The 24,966-nt window shown below is 36.1% G+C and overlaps 1 protein-coding gene across 3 annotated transcripts; it reads right to left on the bottom strand.

Moving 5' to 3' along the window:
* Window positions 1-312: 312 nt before the first annotated feature.
* Window positions 313-7,226, bottom strand: LOC138939457 (uncharacterized). Of its 3 annotated transcripts, none has more exons than XM_070307252.1 (8): window positions 6,616-7,226; window positions 6,381-6,512; window positions 2,928-3,154; window positions 2,545-2,832; window positions 2,376-2,426; window positions 2,072-2,295; window positions 1,824-1,986; window positions 313-1,743 (listed from the first exon to the last, which is right to left on the bottom strand). In XM_070307252.1, the coding sequence occupies exons 3-8, from the start codon at window positions 3,007-3,009 to the stop codon at window positions 1,610-1,612; spliced, it is 942 nt and encodes a 313-aa protein (XP_070163353.1). In that variant the 5' UTR covers window positions 3,010-3,154; window positions 6,381-6,512; window positions 6,616-7,226; the 3' UTR covers window positions 313-1,609. The 3 variants fall into 3 exon arrangements, with proteins under 3 accessions (XP_070163353.1, XP_070163355.1, XP_070163354.1); XM_070307254.1 differs by having other exon boundaries at window positions 2,545-2,823; window positions 3,025-3,154; XM_070307253.1 differs by lacking the exons at window positions 6,381-6,512; window positions 6,616-7,226 and adding an exon at window positions 3,229-4,173.
* Between the last annotated feature and the right edge of the window lie 17,740 nt (window positions 7,227-24,966).

Genomic DNA, 24,966 nt, shown 5'->3' with positions numbered 1-24,966 from the left:
TTATTAAAATTAAGAGAATTAACTTATATTATTTATGTTTAGAAAATCGTGTATATATAAAGATATGGATATATATAACAATAAAAACTTGATTTCTTGAACAACTCTTTATTTCCACATATGCTAAATTGTTAAATAAATGAATCTTGTAACAAATTTATGAATAAATCTTTTAACAAATATTATTAATATTTATAAAATTAATTTTTGTTTCAAATTACAATTATAATGATAATTTAAATTATATTACATAATTTTAGATATTTTTTTTAAGAGAAAACTTTAAATATACTAATAGCTAATAATAATTTCAAACTTAAATAACAAATTGCACTTATATTGTATTAATTAATATACTTTGCAAACAATTAGAATCACAAAATTAAAAAGAATCAAATTCACGTATTTTTGCAAAAAAAATGTCATATGGTCGTAGAACTGTTTAAAAAAAGCATTTTAAAGAGAAAATGTTAAGTTTTATTACAATTAATAGAATTGATGAAAAAATTGTTCTCTACGTACTCGCCTATTAAAGTTGAAGTTTTTTTCTACAATTACAAAGCTCATTTTAAAGTAGCACCACTTGTAATAAAATCTGTATAAGAAAAATCGTTAGAAAAATCTCCGTTAGAGCATTGGAAAGTTATGTTTTCTAGCTTTAAAATCTGTTTTAAATATCATTCTGTGATAATTTTTTCGAAAAGTATATCAATTTGAATTTCATCCTTTCTACGCCTTTTTACGCCGAAGTACAATAATTTCCTAATTTTGTTGCAAAATATAGTACACTAATAACAATTAATAATATTATAAATTAATTAAATTTAGAAATATTATAAATTATAAATTTATTATAATAGTAATTAATATGATAAATTTAAACTTCACGGTACACTCGAGTATTCGCGATATTATTTTTTGTTTTAACGCTATACATCAATAAGAAATGAGTTTTTTAGGCTTCTCCCCACATGAAAACTATAATTTTTACATCCATAAACTTTTCATAAACACACTTGTCAAAATCTTTGAGATTCATGTATGATTCGTTAATTATAACACATTTGTTAATAATATAAGTGTGTACCGTTAGAATAAATCTAATTTAAACAAAAATGGAAACGCAATTCGATTTTCATTTGAAAGAAAAACAATAAAGCAATTATACTTTTTGTAATTAAAAAGATTGTTAGATAAACTATTAAATGTATCAACATAATGCATACTTTAATTCTACTAATTCTCCTAAAAGAAGTATTTAACTCAAATAATGACGTTGAGAACTCAAAATGAAAAGAGTGCAGACTATGATTTTAGATTTTAGAACATAAAAATTTAAAAACTTAAGTATTTAACACTAAATCTACCGACAACTTATTTATACCAAATGCAGAAATTTTTAAACTTTGATAACGTTTTGACCGATTGTTTAACCAGTCGTGGTAGGTTTAGTGTTAAAATCATTCAATATAAAAAAAACATTAGTTAAAAAAAATATTTCTTATGTTAATTAAGACTCTAGGCCAATAAAAAAAAGATCATAAGCCGAAAGCTCATAGACTAATAAGAAAAAAGATTATAATGAAAAAATAATAAGCTTTTGAGACATTTAAATAACTTGCGGATTTGCTTCTTCAGAGTCTTTTTGTTGTCTGCTAAGCCTTTGACCACCTTGGCGAAACCATTCTTTCGTGATGTCTTCAAACTCTTTGTTTGTGAATTGATGTTGAGCCAAAATTGTTGCTGAATTATTAAAAAAATTTTACATTAAATTAAATTGCATATTTTATAAATTTATTTATAAATATAAAAATATATTTTACCTTGTATTCCCGTCAATATAAACTTTAAACTACTTATTTTAAAATGATTACGTAGTCCTTTCCAGGATGATACCTTGGCAACTTCATTAGAAAATAAAGTTCGATATATACGAATTAAATTTTCTTTAGCGGACCCTCCGCCTATGCGAGATATATACAGCATCTTTAGAAATAAAACATACCAATAATATAATTTACATTATTCTATTTAAATAAAATTTGCATTTAAATAACTTAATTAAACTTACAAATTTGTTGTACTCATCTGCATTTTCTGATAAATTCTTTTCAAAAGCTATTATTTCATTTATACTCTTAAACGGAAAAGATTTTTGTATATTTGATGTATCCCTGGCAGAGTCTTTAGACTTATGTTGGTTATGTTGTGTTTCTATGTTTTTTAAACGAATATCTATAGTTTGTATGTCTAATGAAATTGTAGTTATAGCTGTACATATTTTTTCAAAATTATCTAAAAAATTAATAATATTGAGTAAACAATGCCATAAAGAGATATTAATAAAATTATAAGATAAAAAGTAAATACAAAACCTTCCATTTTATCTGACATTTCTGACACTAACGTATATACATCCTGCATATCTAGAAATATTAAAAAAGTATTAGATTACTCATAATAAACAATAACTATAATTTAAAAAAAAACCGTTTTATTATAGAGATAATAAAAATGGAATAAAAGAATTAAAATAAAAATTACTTTTGTGAGGTACTATAGTTCCATCAAGAATTTCCATATCAATATTATTAATAATTGTTGAATCCAAAATATTTGAGATTGATTGAATATTTTTGGCTGATTGTGAGACATTGTGGATTGATGGTGGATTTGGTATAATTGAACGTGAGTCATCAGAATCAGATTCAGATTCATTATCATAAACTGTATTTAGTGACCGTTTTGTGCATGACTTCTTTATTTGATTTGTATTATTTTCATCGCTTGAAGAATAATTCGTTGCTCTTTGTCTAGCCTCATCTAATGAATCTTGATTAGGACAAAACCGTAATTTACAAATTACATTATTTTTTTAAAATATTAAAAAAATAATTACATAAATTCTGAAGTAAAATATAAATTACCATAATATCCATGAAATTTGATAGGATAAAGTGTCCATTTAGGATTATTAGTAACAGGTGGAGTTTGTTTCACAATAAACATGTTTATATTTTTTACCGATGGCCATCAGCATTCTGTTAAATTGGAAGAAAGCCATAAAGATGGAACTTCTGATACGATCTCTTCTTCATTATTCCCATCGCTTGGAAAAGTTACGACAGCGAAATTTTTTACCATTATTAATAATCTGTAAAAAAGTAAAACTTGTTAATTAATTTAATATTGTTTTCAATTATATATTCTATCAATATGAGTACTCGCCATAAACATATATCTTGTTGGTGCAGTAAAGGCAAGATCACAGCTTCTTCGTCACATAAAGGCAGTTTTACACATTTTAATTTAATATCAGACAATGGAATAGTAATTAACTCATACTGTGACTCGTTAATTTTTTTAATTCCGATATTTAAAGAGTTGCATGGAATGCGAAAAAATGATTTAATATTTAAATACTTTTTGCCAATAATGTAAATCTGTTTATTTTTAAAATAAATTGTCGTAAGTGAAATCGTTGTACCATCTAACAAAAGACAACAATTATCAGCAGTTCTTGTACTTAGATAGAAACCTTTACATTGAACTGATTTTATTATCTTTTTGCCATTTATAATACGTACTTTTGGTATTGGATAATTCTTTTCTACATTTGTTATATTAAAATTATCTTCTTCTTTACAACGATTGACTAATTGTTCTAATGGCCGACTCGAAGATCTAATTCTTGATTTAATTTTTTGCATGTAATTTTCGAACTTAAACGCACTAAATTTATTTAACACTCCCCATAATTTTACATAATAACACAAATGAATTAAATTATGAACGTTATATGATAAATATTGACGACCATATAATGTGCAATAATTTTCAACAAAATACAATAATAAACTGTGTGCATAATCAAGCAGTTGTACGCAATATTCTTTGCTACATAAAATTCGAATTGCTATGCTCAGACTCAAAAAATGAACATATTTATCACGTGATAATTTTTTAAAAAAGATTATTGGCCCAGTATATAATAATAATTGTCTTAATTCGGTGGCTTTAAAGCGATCAACCTCATCTAATTTCCTTGGCTTTCTAGCAAATTCCTTAGGTAGGAATAATGACATAGATAATAAAGAAGTTGAAGCAAGAGTTATCTGAGTTGCAACCATACGAACATTATGTTTACCTTTAATCCAAAACTGCAACAATTTTTTCATTACTCTTAATAGTACGAGATGCATGTAGTCTAAAGGAAATTGAGTAACCATTCCAATGTTTAAATCTTCAAGATTTGAAGTGATTTTATGGTGTTCTTCTTGTTTTCTTAATTTAAAAGATTCATCTGATCTTAACATTGCATTAATTTCTGGGTACGTTACTCGATTTTCTATGTAATCTCCCTCTTGAATACAATTACCGCATCCAAAATACGCATTATGTCCTTTAGTTCCCTTGATAAACGATTTTGCAGGAGCATCGCAGATAAATACGTTCAATTTCACAGTTATTTTTTTGCCGTATTCTACAATGCCAGTTCGGAAAATTTCTAAACAATCATCCTTAAAATATTTCAAAAAAGTATTGCAACATTTTGGCTTTTCAAAACCATGATAAACACCAATTATAAACGGTTCGGTGTAAATATCTGCAACTATACTACCTAAAATAGGCCAAAATTGACTCCCAGAAGATTTTGTTAAAGGAAGACCATCTATATTCACATTAATATTTATCTGAGATGGTAAATTATTTCGACAATAATGCTTACGAATAGATTTTTTCAAACTATCATCTAAACCTGCATGATAATATTTTCCTGGTGTCATTTCAATAATGTCTACTTGTTTGGGCGTTTGAAATAGAGTTCGAGCATCAATCGGAACATTATGGCCGTATTTTACTAGAATTTTCAGTAAACTACTAATAGCAGAATGACTGACACGATTTTCAATAGCCCATAATCGGATGTCGTTAATAAGTTCTGTTTTACAAAATTCTGTTTTAGAAAATTTATCACTTGAAATACTTAACTGAAGACTATTTTTATCAATACTAATTTCCGAATGTTCAGAAACTAAATCATGATTATTTTCTGTACACTTATGAGTGTTCATTACATTGGAATAATCGATATCAATTTCTTTTAGTACATTTTGCTGCTGAGGTAATTGTTCGATGTTACCTGGCCCATTCGATAAACTTACGATATTATTTTGAATTTCCAAATTTGAATTAATAGTCATTTGGCAGATATTACGAAATTTTTTTAAGAAAATACGTCGCCGCTGCCTTGGCGTTAAAGAATTAATGTCTAGTCTTAATTTTGATTTGGACATAATATAATTTTATAAAGCAATAGGAAATAGATGAATTGCGATTATGTATACGAATATAGGTTTGGGTTTGCCTGATATTATTGTTTATATTATATTTTCCTTTTTCACTGAAACAATATATAGGAAGCTTATATGGAGAATTAAAAATATTTTGACAAATAAAAAATGTTTTAAGACATTCGCAGTTTTTTATCGAAACAAACTAATTCAATAATTAAAATATAATTTATGTAATATTTTAAGGACGCTAATAGAAAATTTCAGAAAAAATGCAATCTATGTTTCTTAAATAGTATTTCATTTATATATGAAAAATTTGATTTCTCACAATTATGGTGAAACAACCTACATAATTTTTTAATGTCTTTTAACGGAAATATTTTTGTAATGTATTTTAGTGTTGTAATTAATTAAACACGAATAATTTTTTTTGTTACGTTGCATGTTATTATAAACTATAAATTATAAATTAAAGTAATTATATAAGCATATTGCACGCATAATATTTACAATTTTTTAAGACCTATAACTTCATTATGTAATGACTTGTAATAATTAATGCTATCATGTTTAAATATTTTATACTTGAATAAAAATCAGTTTACATCAAATTAATTCACGATCAAATACCAAATTGAAAAATTAAGACTCATGCATAGAAAATATTTATTAATTATAAGATTCTATTTCATTTGCAAAAAATTATTATGAAAACAGTCAATAATAAACTTTCAAAATATATGAAGTATTCGAAAAAATATATCTACAGTTTTTTCTAATGCAGATATCTTGTTCAACAATATAAAAGCTATATTTCATAATTGATATCATTTATCATTGGAATTACCATTACGATCATTATAAAAAAATTATAAACCGGAATTTAGTATGCCGCAATGCAATAAAAAATAAAAAATCTATAATTAAGAAATGATGTAACTTTACACTCGAAATATTCAAGCTTCTGATTCAAAAAGTAGTGCAAATAAGAGATTTCTTGTTTTTCTCATTATATGACCGTGCAACAAATATTGTAAAAAAAACATGGGAAAAATAATGTTGCATAAAATAAATCGTACTTACTATAAAAATGCCAAAATATAAAAATAATGAGGCAAAACTAGGTGTATCTTTCGCCGGCACGAGGTCCTTTGTCCTTTGTTAGGCGCACGTGGTTTTCAGTTTTCACGTGGTACGCGATGTATCTTTTGTTCACTGCACAAGAGGAATTCAATCTTTAGCATAGCTTTTTTACCACAAGACAACAATTATCATTTGTTGGCATTAATTATTAAGTTAATATTTATTTCATACTTACCAATATCTCGATACTGTTCACACTTTCAACACAATTTTTTCACACGCACAACTACTGTTTTCGTAGATTTGGCCATATTGAAAAGTAAAGCCTAGCGCGCAGAAGCTTGGGATGCTTTGTACGATGATTGCGCACTAGAGCTGCGTTCGGAAACATTACCCGTGTGCACACGAGCGACGTTCTATCTTTGTTTAACTTTTGGTACATAACAAAGATAGAACGACACTCGTGTGCACACGAGTGATGTTTCCGAACGCAGCCTTGCACGCATAGACATAGTATATCTAGACCGAGCGTTTGCCTTTATTTAAGGAGTGGGGGTAAAGATACACGTAGAAAAGGACATACTCTGTTCCGTGCTCCTTGCGTTCTCTCTCGCTCGCAAGTAGCAGCGACTATGTCTATGCTTGCACGTATACTTAATACGACTAACAATAAGCCAATCACAGACTTACCCCCTAGGGCATGTTCACATAACTTACACAGATGCATAATGTAGAGAAAAATTTACTAATTATGCGTCTTGCACAAAGAACATAAGTAAAAAATTTCAGTAAACGTATATTTACTTAATAATTACATAATATTCTATATGTTATAAATGAACAAAACAAAACTATGACGTATCAGTTATGTCAATAACGTAATGAATCTATAATTGTTACATAGAAATGTTATGTCATTTTGTCGTTACTCTATTATGTAACATTTATGCAATTTGGTGAACATAAATGTGTATACTCTAAAAGTTTCGTGAATGCCACGTAATTTTAACGACATAATTGACACGTTATGTTAAATATACATAACATTTATGTATTTTGGTGAATGTAAATGTATATACTCTAAAAGTTTCATACATGTTACGTAACTCTAATGATATAATTGAAATGTTATGTTAAATACGTAACAATTATGTATTTTGATAAATGTAAATGTGTATACTATAAAAATTTCATAAATGTTACATAACAGAAAAATAGTATACATATATCATTCAAAAAAAGATATCTGGTGCATATTTTAAAATTTTTTTTTTAATATATAATTTTATTTTCCACATTTATAACTCTATATTAAGAAAATATGTTTCAAATACGTTTTTCTCAATGATATTATATGCATTTATCATCTTTTCAGAACACTCAAAAATGTCAACAATGGTATATATTTTTTTATGTGTAATACGATATGGAAATTTTGTTATTACTAGACATTACAAGTGTGCGCTTTGCGTGCGCCACACGCATTTATCGTGTGCGTGTGTGTCTGTGTATTACATATGTGTGTGTGTGTGTGTGTGTGTGTACATATATTATAATTTAACAACTAAGCTTCGGATAAAATTTTGATAAAGGAAAAATCGTCTTAGAATTAATTCAAGAATACGACATTTTAAGAACTAAAAGTTGTTTTGAATCACCCTGTATACACACAAAAAAAATCAAATGTGGTACACACACAATAAATGTATATGGTGTGCACGGAGCACGCGTTTGTGATGTTGTAGTTCTTCTCTAAAAAAGGCATGATTGATATATTGTTACCGCTTTTAAATTATAAATAAATATATCGCAACTTTCCTCTCTCAAAATCTTTCATTTTCTTGTTTCTGCATAATTCTCTTCCTTTTACGAATTCTTTTTACAAGGTTTTAACAAAAATGTATACATTGACATCAATAAAATAATGTTAATGTTACATGTTTAACATAACGATACACTTATGTCGTTAGAGTTATGTAGCATTTATGAAGTTTTTAGAGTGTACACATTTACATTCACCAAAATACATAATTGGTACGTATTTAACATAACGTTTCAATTATGTCATTAGAGTTACGTAGCATTTATAAAACTTTTAGAGTATACACATTTACATTTCACCAAAATACATAAATGTTACGTATTTATTATAACGTTACAATTACGTCGTTAGAGTTACGTAGCATTTACGAAACTTTTAGAGTATGCACATTTACGTTCACAAAAATACATAAATGTTACGTATTTATTATAACGTTACAATTACGTCGTTAGAGTTACGTAGCATTTACGAAACTTTTAGAGTATGCACATTAACGTTCACAAAACTGTATAAATGTTACGTATTTATTATAACGTTACATTTACGTCGTTAGAGTTACGTAGCATTTACGAAACTTTTAGAGTATGCACATTAACGTTCACAAAACTGTAAAAATGTTACATAACAAAGTAACGACAAAATTACATAACAATTCTATGCAACAATTATAGATTTATTATGTTATTGATATAACTGATACGTTATAGTTTCATTTTAATGATCTGTAATATATACATATAGAATATTATATAATTGTTACGGAAATGAGCCCTGCGTGTTTACTGGGAAGACGTTCCGAACGACCGAAACTTGCGTACATAGATATCTCAACTCTGTGCGCATAAAACCGTTTCTTCTCAATTTCCTTGATGTTGTTCAAGAAATTTCGACTTATCTCACTTACTGACACGTAACTTAGACGTTCCGAACGACCGAAACTTGCGTACATAGCTATCTCAACTCGGTGCGCAGAAAACCGTTTCTCCTCAATTTCCTTGATGTTGTAAAAGAAATTTCGACTAATCTCACTTACTGACACGTAACTAAGACGTTCCGAGCGACCGAAACTTGCGTACATAGCTATCTCAACTCTGTGCGCAGAAAACCGTTTCTTCTCAATTTCCTTGATGTTGTACAAGAAATTTCGACTTATCTCACTTACTGACACGTAACTAGGACGTTCCGAACGACTGAAACTTGCGTACATAGCTATCTCAACTCTGTGCGTAGAAAACCGTTTCTCCTCAATTTCCTTGATGTTGTACAAGAAATTTCGACTATTCTCACTTACTGACACGTAACTAAGAGGTTCCGAGCGAACGAAACTTGTGTACATAGCTATCTCAAGTCTGTGCGAAGAAAACCGTTTCTCCTCACTTTCCTTGATGTTGTACAAGAAATTTCGAATAATCTCACTTACTGACACGTAACTAAGAGGTTCCGAGCGAACAAAACTTGCGTACATAGCTATCTCAACTCTGTGCGCAGAAAACCGTTTCTCCTCACTTTCCTTGATGTTGTAAAAGAAATTTCGACTAATCTCACTTACTGACACGTAACTAAGACGTTCCGAGCGACCGAAACTTGCGTACATAGCTATCTCAACTCTGTGCGCAGAAAACCGTTTCTTATCAATTTCCTTGATGTTGTACAAGAAAGTTCGACTTATCTCACTTACTGACACGTAACTAAGACGTTCCGAGCGACCGAAACTTGCGTACATAGCTATCTCAACTCTGTGCGCAGAAAACCGTTTCTTCTCAATTTCCTTGATGTTGTACAAGAAATTTCGACTTATCTCACTTACTGACACGTAACTAGGACGTTCCGAACGACTGAAACTTGCGTACATAGTTATCTCAACTCTGTGCGTAGAAAACCGTTTCTCCTCAATTTCCTTGATGTTGTACAAGAAATTTCGACTATTCTCACTTACTGACACGTAACTAAGAGGTTCCGAGCGAACGAAACTTGCGTACATAGCTATCTCAAGTCTGTGCGAAGAAAACCGTTTCTCCTCACTTTCCTTGATGTTGTACAAGAAATTTCGAATAATCTCACTTACTGACACGTAACTAAGAGGTTCCGAGCGAACGAAACTTGCGTACATAGCTATCTCAAGTCTGTGCGAAGAAAACCGTTTCTCTTCACTTTCCTTGATGTTGTACAAGAAATTTCGAATAATCTCACTTACTGACTCGTAACTAAGACGTTCCGAACGACCGAAACTTGCGTACATAGCTATCTCAACTCTGTGCGCAGAAAACCGTTTCTCCTCAATTTCCTTGATGTTGTACAAGAAATTTCGACTAATCTCACTTACTGACACGTAACTAAGACGTTCCAAGCGAACGAAACTTGCGTACATAGCTATCTCAAGTCTGTGTGCAGAAAACTGTTTCTTCCTCACTTTCCTTGATGTTGTACAAGAAATTTCAATTAATCTCACTTACTGACGCGTAACTAAGACGTTCCGAACGACCGAAACTTGCGTACATAGCTATCTCAACTCTGTGCGCAGAAAAGCGTTTCTCCTCAATTTCCTTGATGTTGTACCAGAATTTTCTGCAAATCTCACTTACTGACACGTAACTAGGACGTTCCGAACGACTGAAACTTGCGTACATAGCTATCTCAACTCTGTGCGTAGAAAACCGTTTCTCCTCAATTTCCTTGATGTTGTACAAGAAATTTCGACTATTCTCACTTACTGACACGTAACTAAGAGGTTCCGAGCGAACGAAACTCGCGTACATAGCTATCTCAAGTCTGTGCGAAGAAAACCGTTTCTCCACACTTTCCTTGATGTTGTACAAGAAATTTCGAATAATCTCACTTACTGACACGTAACTAAGACGTTCCGAGCGACCGAAAATTGCGTACATAGCTATCTCAACTCTGTGCGCAGAAAACCGTTTCTCCTCACTTTCCTTGATGTTGTACAAGAAATTTCGACTCATCTCACTTACTGACACGTAACTAAGACGTTCCGAACGACCGAAACTTGCGTACATAGCTATCTCAACTCTGTGCGCAGAAAACCGTTTCTTCTCAATTTCCTTGATGTTGTACAAGAAATTTCGACTTATCTCACTTACTGACACGTAACTTAGACGTTCCGAACGACCGAAACTTGCGTACATAGCTATCTCAACTCTGTGCGCAGAAAACCGTTTCTCCTCAATTTCCTTGATGTTGTACAAGAAATTTCGACTAATCTCACTTACTGACACGTAACTAAGACGTTCCCAGCGAACGAAACTTGCGTACATAGCTATCTCAAGTCTGTGTGCAGAAAACCGTTTCTTCCTCATTTTCCTTGATGTTGTACAAGAAATTTCAACTAATCTCACTTACTGACGCGTAACTAAGACGTTCTGAACGACCGAAACTTGCGTACATAGCTATCTCAACTCTGTGCGCAGAAAAGCGTTTCTCCTCAATTTCCTTGATGTTGTACCAGAATTTTCTGCAAATCTCACTTACTGACACGTAACTAAGACGTTCCGAGCGACCGAAACTTGCGTACATAGCTATCTCAACTCTGTGCGCAGAAAACCGTTTCTTCTCAATTTCCTTGATGTTGTACAAGAAATTTCGACTTATCTCACTTACTGACACGTAACTAGGACGTTCCAAGCGAACGAAACTTGCGTACATAGCTATCTCAAGTCTGTGTGCAGAAAACCGTTTCTTCCTCACTTTCCTTGATGTTGTACAAGAAATTTCGACTAATCTCACTTACTGACGCGTAACTAAGACGTTCCGAACGACCGAAACTTGCGTACATAGCTATCTCAACTCTGTGCGCAGAAAAGCGTTTCTCCTCAATTTCCTTGATGTAGAACCAGAATTTTCTGCAAATCTCACTTACTGACACGTAACTAAGACGTTCCGAGCGACCGAAACTTGCGTACATAGCTATCTCAACTCTGTGCGCAGAAAACCGTTTCTTCTCAATTTCCTTGATGTTGTACAAGAAATTTCGACTTATCTCACTTACTGACACGTAACTAGGACGTTCCGAACGACTGAAACTTGCGTACATAGCTATCTCAACTCTGTGCGTAGAAAACCGTTTCTCCTCAATTTCCTTGATGTTGTACAAGAAATTTCGACTATTCTCACTTACTGACACGTAACTAAGACGTTCCGAACGACCGAAACTTGCGTACATAGATATCTCAACTCTGTGCGCATAAAACCGTTTCTTCTCAATTTCCTTGATGTTGTTCAAGAAATTTCGACTTATCTCACTTACTGACACGTAACTTAGACGTTCCGAACGACCGAAACTTGCGTACATAGCTATCTCAACTCGGTGCGCAGAAAACCGTTTCTCCTCAATTTCCTTGATGTTGTAAAAGAAATTTCGACTAATCTCACTTACTGACACGTAACTAAGACGTTCCGAGCGACCGAAACTTGCGTACATAGCTATCTCAACTCTGTGCGCAGAAAACCGTTTCTTCTCAATTTCCTTGATGTTGTACAAGAAATTTCGACTTATCTCACTTACTGACACGTAACTAGGACGTTCCGAACGACTGAAACTTGCGTACATAGCTATCTCAACTCTGTGCGTAGAAAACCGTTTCTCCTCAATTTCCTTGATGTTGTACAAGAAATTTCGACTATTCTCACTTACTGACACGTAACTAAGAGGTTCCGAGCGAACGAAACTTGTGTACATAGCTATCTCAAGTCTGTGCGAAGAAAACCGTTTCTCCTCACTTTCCTTGATGTTGTACAAGAAATTTCGAATAATCTCACTTACTGACACGTAACTAAGAGGTTCCGAGCGAACAAAACTTGCGTACATAGCTATCTCAACTCTGTGCGCAGAAAACCGTTTCTCCTCACTTTCCTTGATGTTGTAAAAGAAATTTCGACTAATCTCACTTACTGACACGTAACTAAGACGTTCCGAGCGACCGAAACTTGCGTACATAGCTATCTCAACTCTGTGCGCAGAAAACCGTTTCTTATCAATTTCCTTGATGTTGTACAAGAAAGTTCGACTTATCTCACTTACTGACACGTAACTAAGACGTTCCGAGCGACCGAAACTTGCGTACATAGCTATCTCAACTCTGTGCGCAGAAAACCGTTTCTTCTCAATTTCCTTGATGTTGTACAAGAAATTTCGACTTATCTCACTTACTGACACGTAACTAGGACGTTCCGAACGACTGAAACTTGCGTACATAGTTATCTCAACTCTGTGCGTAGAAAACCGTTTCTCCTCAATTTCCTTGATGTTGTACAAGAAATTTCGACTATTCTCACTTACTGACACGTAACTAAGAGGTTCCGAGCGAACGAAACTTGCGTACATAGCTATCTCAAGTCTGTGCGAAGAAAACCGTTTCTCCTCACTTTCCTTGATGTTGTACAAGAAATTTCGAATAATCTCACTTACTGACACGTAACTAAGAGGTTCCGAGCGAACGAAACTTGCGTACATAGCTATCTCAAGTCTGTGCGAAGAAAACCGTTTCTCTTCACTTTCCTTGATGTTGTACAAGAAATTTCGAATAATCTCACTTACTGACTCGTAACTAAGACGTTCCGAACGACCGAAACTTGCGTACATAGCTATCTCAACTCTGTGCGCAGAAAACCGTTTCTCCTCAATTTCCTTGATGTTGTACAAGAAATTTCGACTAATCTCACTTACTGACACGTAACTAAGACGTTCCAAGCGAACGAAACTTGCGTACATAGCTATCTCAAGTCTGTGTGCAGAAAACTGTTTCTTCCTCACTTTCCTTGATGTTGTACAAGAAATTTCAATTAATCTCACTTACTGACGCGTAACTAAGACGTTCCGAACGACCGAAACTTGCGTACATAGCTATCTCAACTCTGTGCGCAGAAAAGCGTTTCTCCTCAATTTCCTTGATGTTGTACCAGAATTTTCTGCAAATCTCACTTACTGACACGTAACTAGGACGTTCCGAACGACTGAAACTTGCGTACATAGCTATCTCAACTCTGTGCGTAGAAAACCGTTTCTCCTCAATTTCCTTGATGTTGTACAAGAAATTTCGACTATTCTCACTTACTGACACGTAACTAAGAGGTTCCGAGCGAACGAAACTCGCGTACATAGCTATCTCAAGTCTGTGCGAAGAAAACCGTTTCTCCACACTTTCCTTGATGTTGTACAAGAAATTTCGAATAATCTCACTTACTGACACGTAACTAAGACGTTCCGAGCGACCGAAAATTGCGTACATAGCTATCTCAACTCTGTGCGCAGAAAACCGTTTCTCCTCACTTTCCTTGATGTTGTACAAGAAATTTCGACTCATCTCACTTACTGACACGTAACTAAGACGTTCCGAACGACCGAAACTTGCGTACATAGCTATCTCAACTCTGTGCGCAGAAAACCGTTTCTTCTCAATTTCCTTGATGTTGTACAAGAAATTTCGACTTATCTCACTTACTGACACGTAACTAGGACGTTCCGAACGACCGAAACTTGCGTACATAGCTATCTCAACTCTGTGCGCAGAAAACCGTTTCTCCTCAATTTCCTTGATGTTGTACAAGAAATTTCGACTATTCTCACTTACTGACACGTAACTAAGAGGTTCCGAGCGAACGAAACTTGCGTACATAGCTATCTCAACTCTGTGCGCAGAAAACCGTTTCTCCTCAATTTCCTTGATGTTGTACAAGAAATTTCGACTATTCTCACTTACTGACACGTAACTAAGAGGTTCCGAACGACCGAAACTTGCGTACATAGCTATCTCAACTCTGTGCGCAGAAAAGCGTTTCTTTTCAATTACCTTGATGTTGTACAAGAAATTTCGACTTATCTCACTTACTGACACGTAACTAAGACGTTCCGAGCGACCGAAACTTGCGTACATAGCTATCTCAACTCTGTGCGCAGAAAACCGTTTCTTCTCAATTTCCTTGATGTTGTACAAGAAATTTCGACTTATCTCACTTACTGACACGTAACTAGGACGTTCCGAACGACTGAAACTTGCGTACATAGCCATCTCAACTCTGTGCGTAGAAAACCGTTTCTCCTCAATTTCCTTGATGTTGTACAAGAAATTTCGACTATTCTCACTTACTGACACGTAACTAAGAGGTTCCGAGCGAACGAAACTTGCGTACATAGCTATCTCAAGTCTGTGCGAAGAAAACCGTTTCTCCTCACTTTCCTTGATGTTGTACAAGAAATTTCGAATAATCTCACTTACTGACACGTAACTAAGAGGTTCCGAGCGAACTAAACTTGCGTACATAGCTATCTCAACTCTGTGCGCAGAAAACCGTTTCTCCTCACTTTCCTTGATGTTGTAAAAGAAATTTCGACTAATCTCACTTACTGACACGTAACTAAGACGTTCCGAGCGACCGAAACTTGCGTACATAGCTATCTCAACTCTGTGCGCAGAAAACCGTTTCTTCTCAATTTCCTTGATGTTGTTCAAGAAATTTCGACTTATCTCACTTACTGACACGTAACTTAGACGTTCCGAACGACCGAAACTTGCGTACATAGCTATCTCAACTCTGTGCGCAGAAAACCGTTTCTCCTCAATTTCCTTGATGTTGTACAAGAAATTTCGACTATTCTCACTTACTGACACGTAACTAAGAGGTTCCGAGCGAACGAAACTTGCGTACATAGCTATCTCAAGTCTGTGCGAAGAAAACCGTTTCTCCTCACTTTCCTTGATGTTGTACAAAAAATTTCGAATAATCTCACTTACTGACACGTAACTAAGACGTTCCGAACGACCGAAACTTGCGTACATAGCTATCTCAACTCTGTGCGCAGAAAACCGTTTCTCCTCAATTTCCTTGATGTTGTACCAGAATTTTCTGCAAATCTCACTTACTGACACGTAACTAAGACGTTCCGAACGACCGAAACTTGCGTACATGGCTATCTCAACTCTGTGCGCAGAAAAGCGTTTCTCCTCAATTTCCTTGATGTTGTACCAGAATTTTCTGCAAATCTCACTTACTAACACATAACTAAGACGTTCCGAGCGACCGAAACTTGCGTACATAGCTATCTCAACTCTGTGCGCATAAAACCGTTTCTTCTCAATTTCCTTGATGTCGTACAAGAAAGTTCGACTTATCTCACTTACTGACACGTAATTAAGACGTTCCGAACGACCGAAACTTGCGTACATAGCTATCTCAAGTCTGTGCGTAGAAAACCGTTTCCCATCTATTTCTTTGATGTTGTACAAGAAATTTCGACTAATCTCACTTACTGAAACGTAACTAAGACGTTCCGCACGACCGAAACTTGCGTACATAGATATCTCAACTCTGTGCGCAGAAAACCGTTTCTCCTCAATTTCCTTGATGTTGTACAAGAAATTTCGACTATTCTCACTTACTGACACGTAACTAAGAGGTTCCGAGCGAACGAAACTTGCGTACATAGCTATCTCAAGTCTGTGCGAAGAAAACCGTTTCTCCTCACTTTCCTTGATGTTGTACAAGAAATTTCGAATAATCTCACTTACTGACACGTAACTAAGACGTTCCGAACGACCGAAACTTGCGTACATAGATATCTCAACTCTGTGCGCATAAAACCGTTTCTTCTCAATTTCCTTGATGTTGTTCAAGAAATTTCGACTTATCTCACTTACTGACACGTAACTTAGACGTTCCGAACGACCGAAACTTGCGTACATAGCTATCTCAACTCTGTGCGCAGAAAACCGTTTCTCCTCAATTTCCTTGATGTTGTACAAGAAATTTCGACTAATCTCACTTACTGACACGTAACTAAGACGTTCCAAGCGAACGAAACTTGCGTACATAGCTATCTCAAGTCTGTGTGCAGAAAACCGTTTCTTCCTCATTTTCCTTGATGTTGTACAAGAAATTTCAACTAATCTCACTTACTGACGCGTAACTAAGACGTTCTGAACGACCGAAACTTGCGTACATAGCTATCTCAACTCTGTGCGCAGAAAAGCGTTTCTCCTCAATTTCCTTGATGTTGTACCAGAATTTTCTGCAAATCTCACTTACTGACACGTAACTAAGACGTTCCGAGCGACCGAAACTTGCGTACATAGCTATCTCAACTCTGTGCGCAGAAAACCGTTTCTTCTCAATTTCCTTGATGTTGTACAAGAAATTTCGACTTATCTCACTTACTGACACGTAACTAGGACGTTCCAAGCGAACGAAACTTGCGTACATAGCTATCTCAAGTCTGTGTGCAGAAAACCGTTTCTTCCTCACTTTCCTTGATGTTGTACAAGAAATTTCGACTAATCTCACTTACTGACGCGTAACTAAGACGTTCCGAACGACCGAAACTTGCGTACATAGCTATCTCAACTCTGTGCGCAGAAAAGCGTTTCTCCTCAATTTCCTTGATGTTGAACCAGAATTTTCTGCAAATCTCACTTACTGACACGTAACTAAGACGTTCCGAGCGACCGAAACTTGCGTACATAGCTATCTCAACTCTGCGCAGAAAACCGTTTCTTCTCAATTTCCTTGATGTTGTACAAGAAATTTCGACTTATCTCACTTACTGACACGTAACTAGGACATTCCGAACGACTGAAACTTGCGTACATAGCTATCTCAACTCTGTGCGTAGAAAACCGTTTCTCCTCAATTTCCTTGATGTTGTATAAGAAATTTCGACTATTCTCACTTACTGACACGTAACTAAGACGTTCCAAGCGAACGAAACTTGCGTACATAGCTATCTCAAGTCTGTGTGCAGAAAACCGTTTCTTCCTCACTTTCCTTGATGTTGTACAAGAAATTTCAACTAATCTCACTTACTGACGCGTAACTAAGACGTTCCGAACGACCGAAACTTGCGTACATAGCTATCTCAACTCTGTGCGCAGAAAAGCGTTTCGCCTCAATTTCCTTGATGTTGTACCAGAATTTTCTGCAAATCTCACTTACTGACTCGTAACTAAGACGTTCCGAGCGAACGAAACTTGCGTACATAGCTATCTCAAGTCTGTGCGAAGAAAACCGTTTCTCCTCACTTTCCTTGATGTTGTACAAGAAATTTCGAATAATCTCACTTACTGACACGTAACTAAGACGTTCCGAACGACTGAAACTTGCGTACATAGCTATCTCAACTCTGTGCGTAGAAAACCGTTTCTCCTCAATTTCCTTGATGTTGTACAAGAAATTTCGACTATTCTCACTTACTGACACGTAACTAAGAGGTTCCGAGCGAACGAAACTTGCGTACATAGCTATCTCAAGTCTGTGCGAAGAAAACCGTTTCTCCTCACTTTCCTTGATGTTGTACAAGAAATTTCGAATAATCTCACTTACTGACACGTAACTAAGACGTTCCGAGCGACCGAAAATTGCGTACATAGCTATCTCAACTCTGTGCGCAGAAAACCGTTTCTCTTCACTTTCCTTGATGTTGTACAAGAAATTTCGACTCATCTCACTTACTGACACGTAACTAAGACGTTCCGAACGACCGAAACTTGCGTACATAGCTATCTCAACTCTGTGCGCAGAAAACCGTTTCTTCTCAATTTCCTTGATGTTGTACAAGAAATTTCGACTTATCTCACTTACTGACACGTAACTAAGAGGTTCCGAGCGAACGAAATTTGCGTACATAGCTATCTCAAGTCTGTGCGAAGAAAACCGTTTCTCCTCACTTTCCTTGATGTTGTACAAGAAATTTCGAATAATCTCACTTACTGACACGTAACTAAGACGTTCCGAACGACCGAAACTTGCGTACATAGATATCTCAACTCTGTGCGCATAAAACCGTTTCTCCTCAATTTCCTTGATGTTGTACAAGAAATTTCGGCTAATCTCACTTACTGACGCGTAACTAAGACGTTCCGAACGACCGAAACTTGCGTACATAGCTATCTCAACTCTGTGCGCATAAAACCGTTTCTTCTCAATTTCCTTGATGTTGTACAAGAAATTTCGACTTATCTCACTTACTGACACGTAACTTAGACGTTACGAACGACCGAAACTTGCGTACATAGCTATCTCAACTCTGTGCGCAGAAAAGCGTTTCTTTTCAATTACCTTGATGTTGTACAAGAAATTTCGACTTATCTCACTTACTGACACGTAACTAAGACGTTCCGAACGACCGAAACTTGCGTACATAGCTATCTCAACTCTGTGCGCAGAAAACCGTTTCTCCTCAATTTCCTTGATGTTGTACAAGAAATTTCGACTAATCTCACTTACTGACACGTAACTAAGACGTTCCAAGCGTACGAATCTTGCGTACATAGCTATCTCAAGTCTGTGTGCAGAAAACCGTTTCTTCCTCACTTTCCTTGATGTTGTACAAGAAATTTCAACTAATCTCACTTACTGACGCGTAACTAAGACGTTCCGAACGACCGAAACTTGCGTACATAGCTATCTCAACTCTGTGCGCAGAAAAGCGTTTCTCCTCAATTTCCTTGATGTTGTACCAGAATTTTCTGCAAATCTCACTTACTGACACGTAACTAGGACGTTCCGAACGACTGAAACTTGCGTACATAGCTATCTCAACTCTGTGCGTAGAAAACCGTTTCTCCTCAATTTCCTTGATGTTGTACAAGAAATTTCGACTATTCTCACTTACTGACACGTAACTAAGAGGTTCCGAGCGAACGAAACTTGCGTACATAGCTATCTCAAGTCTGTGCGAAGAAAACCGTTTCTCCTCACTTTCCTTGATGTTGTACAAGAAATTTCGAATAATCTCACTTACTGACACGTAACTAAGACGTTCCGAGCGACCGAAAATTGCGTACATAGCTATCTCAACTCTGTGCGCAGAAAACCGTTTCTCTTCACTTTCCTTGATGTTGTACAAGAAATTTCGACTCATCTCACTTACTGACACGTAACTAAGACGTTCCGAGCGACCGAAACTTGCGTACATAGCTATCTCAACTCTGTGCGCATAAAACCGTTTCTTCTCAATTTCCTTGATGTCGTACAAGAAAGTTCGACTTATCTCACTTACTGACACGTAATTAAGACGTTCCGAACGACCGAAACTTGCGTACATAGCTATCTCAAGTCTGTGCGTATAAAACCGTTTCCCATCTATTTCTTTGATGTTGTACAAGAAATTTCGACTAATCTCACTTACTGAAACGTAACTAAGACGTTCCGCACGACCGAAACTTGCGTACATAGATATCTCAACTCTGTGCGCAGAAAACCGTTTCTCCTCAATTTCCTTGATGTTGTACAAGAAATTTCGACTATTCTCACTTACTGACACGTAACTAAGAGGTTCCGAGCGAACGAAACTTGCGTACATAGCTATCTCAAGTCTGTGCGAAGAAAACCGTTTCTCCTCACTTTCCTTGATGTTGTACAAGAAATTTCGACTCATCTCACTTACTGACACGTAACTAAGACGTTCCGAACGACCGAAACTTGCGTACATAGCTATCTCAACTCTGTGCGCAGAAAACCGTTTCTCCTTACTTTCCTTGATGTTGTACAAGAAATTTCGACTCATCTCACTTACTGACACGTAACTAAGACGTTCCGAACGACCGAAACTTGCGTACAGAGCTATCTCAACTCTGTGCGCAGAAAACCGTTTCTCCTCAATTTCCTTGATGTTGTACAAGAAATTTCGACTATTCTCACTTACTGACACGTAACTAAGACGTTCCGAACGACCGAAACTTGCGTACATAGATATCTCAACTCTGTGCGCATAAAACCGTTTCTTCTCAATTTCCTTGATGTTGTTCAAGAAATTTCGACTTATCTCACTTACTGACACGTAACTTAGACGTTCCGAACGACCGAAACTTGCGTACATAGCTATCTCAACTCTGTGCGCAGAAAACCGTTTCTCCTCACTTTCCTTGATATTGTACAAGAAATTTCGACTCATCTCACTTACTGACACGTAACTAAGACGTTCCGAACGACCGAAACTTGCGTACATAGCTATCTCAACTCTGTGCGCAGAAAACCGTTTCTCCTCAATTTCCTTGATGTTGTACCAGAATTTTCTGCAAATCTCACTTTCTGACACGTAACTAAGACGTTCCGAACGACCGAAACTTGCGTACATAGCTATCTCAACTCTGTGCGCAGAAAAGCGTTTCTCCTCAATTTCCTTGATGTTGTACCAGAATTTTCTGCAAATCTCACTTACTGACACGTAACTAAGACGTTCCGAGCGACCGAAACTTGCGTACATAGCTATCTCAACTCTGTGCGCATAAAACCGTTTCTTCTCAATTTCCTTGATGTCGTACAAGAAAGTTCGACTTATCTCACTTACTGACACGTAATTAAGACGTTCCGAACGACCGAAACTTGCGTACATAGCTATCTCAAGTCTGTGCGTATAAAACCGTTTCCCATCTATTTCTTTGATGTTGTACAAGAAATTTCGACTAATCTCACTTACTGAAACGTAACTAAGACGTTCCGCACGACCGAAACTTGCGTACATAGATATCTCAACTCTGTGCGCAGAAAACCGTTTCTCCTCAATTTCCTTGATGTTGTACAAGAAATTTCGACTATTCTCACTTACTGACACGTAACTAAGAGGTTCCGAGCGAACGAAACTTGCGTACATAGCTATCTCAAGTCTGTGCGAAGAAAACCGTTTCTCCTCACTTTCCTTGATGTTGTACAAGAAATTTCGAATAATCTCACTTACTGACACGTAACTAAGACGTTCCGAACGACCGAAACTTGCGTACATAGATATCTCAACTCTGTGCGCATAAAACCGTTTCTTCTCAATTTCCTTGATGTTGTTCAAGAAATTTCGACTTATCTCACTTACTGACACGTAACTTAGACGTTCCGAACGACCGAAACTTGCGTACATAGCTATCTCAAGTCTGTGCGCAGAAAACCGTTTCTCCTCACTTTCCTTGATGTTGTACAAGAAATTTCGACTCATCTCACTTACTGACACGTAACTAAGACGTTCCGAACGACCGAAACTTGCGTACATAGCTATCTCAACTCTGTGCGCAGAAAACCGTTTCTCCTCAATTTCCTTGATGTTGTACAAGAAATTTCGACTATTCTCACTTACTGACACGTAACTAAGAGGTTCCGAGCGAACGAAACTTGCGTACATAGCTATCTCAAGTCTGTGCGAAGAAAACCGTTTCTCCTCACTTTCCTTGATGTTGTACAAGAAATTTCGGATAATCTCACTTACTGACACGTAACTAAGACGTTCCGAACCACCGAAACTTGCGTACATAGATATCTCAACTCTGTGCGCATAAAACCGTTTCTTCTCAATTTCCTTGATGTTGTTCAAGAAATTTCGACTTATCTCACTTACTGACACGTAACTTAGACGTTCCGAACGACCGAAACTTGCGTACATAGCTATCTCAAGTCTGTGCGCAGAAAACCGTTTCTCCTCAATTTCCTTGATGCTGTACAAGAAATTTCGACCAATCTCACTTACTGACACGTAACTAAGACGTTCCGAACGACCGAAACTTGCGTACATAGCTATCTCAACTCTGTGCGCAGAAAACCGTTTCACCTCAATTTCCTTGATGTTGTACCAGAATTTTCTGCAAATCTCACTTACTGACACGTAACTAAGACGTTCCGAACGACCGAAACTTGCGTACATAGCTATCTCAACTCTGTGCGCAGAAAAGCGTTTCTCCTCAATTTCCTTGATGTTGTACCAGAATTTTCTGCAAATCTCACTTACTGACACGTAACTAAGACGTTCCGAGCGACCGAAACTTGCGTACATAGCTATCTCAACTCTGTGCGCAGAAAACCGTTTCTTCTCAATTTCCTTGATGTTGTACAAGAAAGTTCGACTTATCTCACTTACTGACACGTAACTAAGACGTTCCGAGCGACCGAAACTTGCGTACATAGCTATCTCAACTCTGTGCGCAGAAAACCGTTTCTTCTCAATTTCCTTGATGTTGTACAAGAAATTTCGACTTATCTCACTTACTGACACGTAACTAGGACGTTCCGAACGACCGAAACTTGCGTACATAGCTATCTCAACTCTGTGCGCATAAAACCGTTTCTTCTCAATTTCCTTGATGTTGTACAAGAAATTTCGACTTATCTCACTTACTGACACGTAACTTAGACGTTCCGAACGACCGAAACTTGCGTACATAGCTATCTCAACTCTGTGCACAGAAAAGCGTTTCTTTTCAATTACCTTGATGTTGTACAAGAAATTTCGACTTATCTCACTTACTGACACGTAACTAAGACGTTCCGAACGACCGAAACTTGCGTACATAGCTATCTCAAATCTGTGCGCAGAAAACCGTTTCTCCTCAATTTCCTTGATGTTGTACAAGAAATTTCGACTAATCTCACTTACTGACACGTAACTAAGACGTTCCAAGCGAACGAAAGTTGCGTACATAGCTATCTCAAGTCTGTGTGCAGAAAACCGTTTCTTCCTCACTTTCCTTGATGTTGTACAAGAAATTTCGACTAATCTCACTTACTGACGCGTAACTAAGACGTTCCGAACGACCGAAACTTGCGTACATAGCTATCTCAACTCTGTGCGCAGAAAACCGTTTCTCCTCAATTTCCTTGATGTTGTACAAGAAATTTCGACTATTCTCACTTACTGACACGTAACTAAGACGTTCCGAGCGACCGAAACTTGCGTACATAGCTATCTCAACTCTGTGCGCATAAAACCGTTTCTTCTCAATTTCCTTGATGTCGTACAAGAAAGTTCGACTTATCTCACTTACTGACACGTAATTAAGACGTTCCGAACGACCGAAACTTGCGTACATAGCTATCTCAAGTCTGTGCGTATAAAACCGTTTCCCATCTATTTCTTTGATGTTGTACAAGAAATTTCGACTAATCTCACTTACTGAAACGTAACTAAGACGTTCCGAACGACCGAAACTTGCGTACATAGATATCTCAACTCTGTGCGCAGAAAACCGTTTCTCCTCAATTTCCTTGATGTTGTACAAGAAATTTCGACTATTCTCACTTACTGACACGTAACTAAGAGGTTCCGAGCGAACGAAACTTGCGTACATAGCTATCTCAAGTCTGTGCGAAGAAAACCGTTTCTCCTCACTTTCCTTGATGTTGTACAAGAAATTTCGAATAATCTCACTTACTGACACGTAACTAAGACGTTCCGAACGACCGAAACTTGCGTACATAGATATCTCAACTCTGTGCGCATAAAACCGTTTCTTCTCAATTTCCTTGATGTTGTTCAAGAAATTTCGACTTATCTCACTTACTGACACGTAACTTAGACGTTCCGAACGACCGAAACTTGCGTACATAGCTATCTCAACTCTGTGCGCAGAAAACCGTTTCTCCTCAATTTCCTTGATGTTGTACAAGAAATTTCGACTAATCTCACTTACTGACACGTAACTAAGACGTTCCAAGCGAACGAAACTTGCGTACATAGCTATCTCAAGTCTGTGTGCAGAAAACCGTTTCTTCCTCACTTTCCTTGATGTTGTACAAGAAATTTCGACTAATCTCACTTACTGACGCGTAACTAAGACGTTCCGAACGACCGAAACTTGCGTACATAGCTATCTCAACTCTGTGCGCAGAAAAGCGTTTCTCCTCAATTTCCTTGATGTTGTACCAGAATTTTCTGCAAATCTCACTTACTGACACGTAACTAAGACGTTCCGAGCGACCGAAACTTGCGTACATAGCTATCTCAACTCTGTGCGCAGAAAACCGTTTCTTCCTCACTTTCCTTGATGTTGTACAAGAAATTTC

Source organism: Polyergus mexicanus, unplaced genomic scaffold (assembly GCF_030449975.1).
Source record: "Polyergus mexicanus isolate NDT 795.1 unplaced genomic scaffold, iyPolMexi1.0 SCAF_14, whole genome shotgun sequence".
Taxonomy (NCBI): domain Eukaryota; kingdom Metazoa; phylum Arthropoda; class Insecta; order Hymenoptera; family Formicidae; genus Polyergus; species Polyergus mexicanus.
The sequence above is the reverse complement of the archived record's forward strand: the minus strand, read 5'-3'. Positions and strand labels throughout refer to the sequence as shown.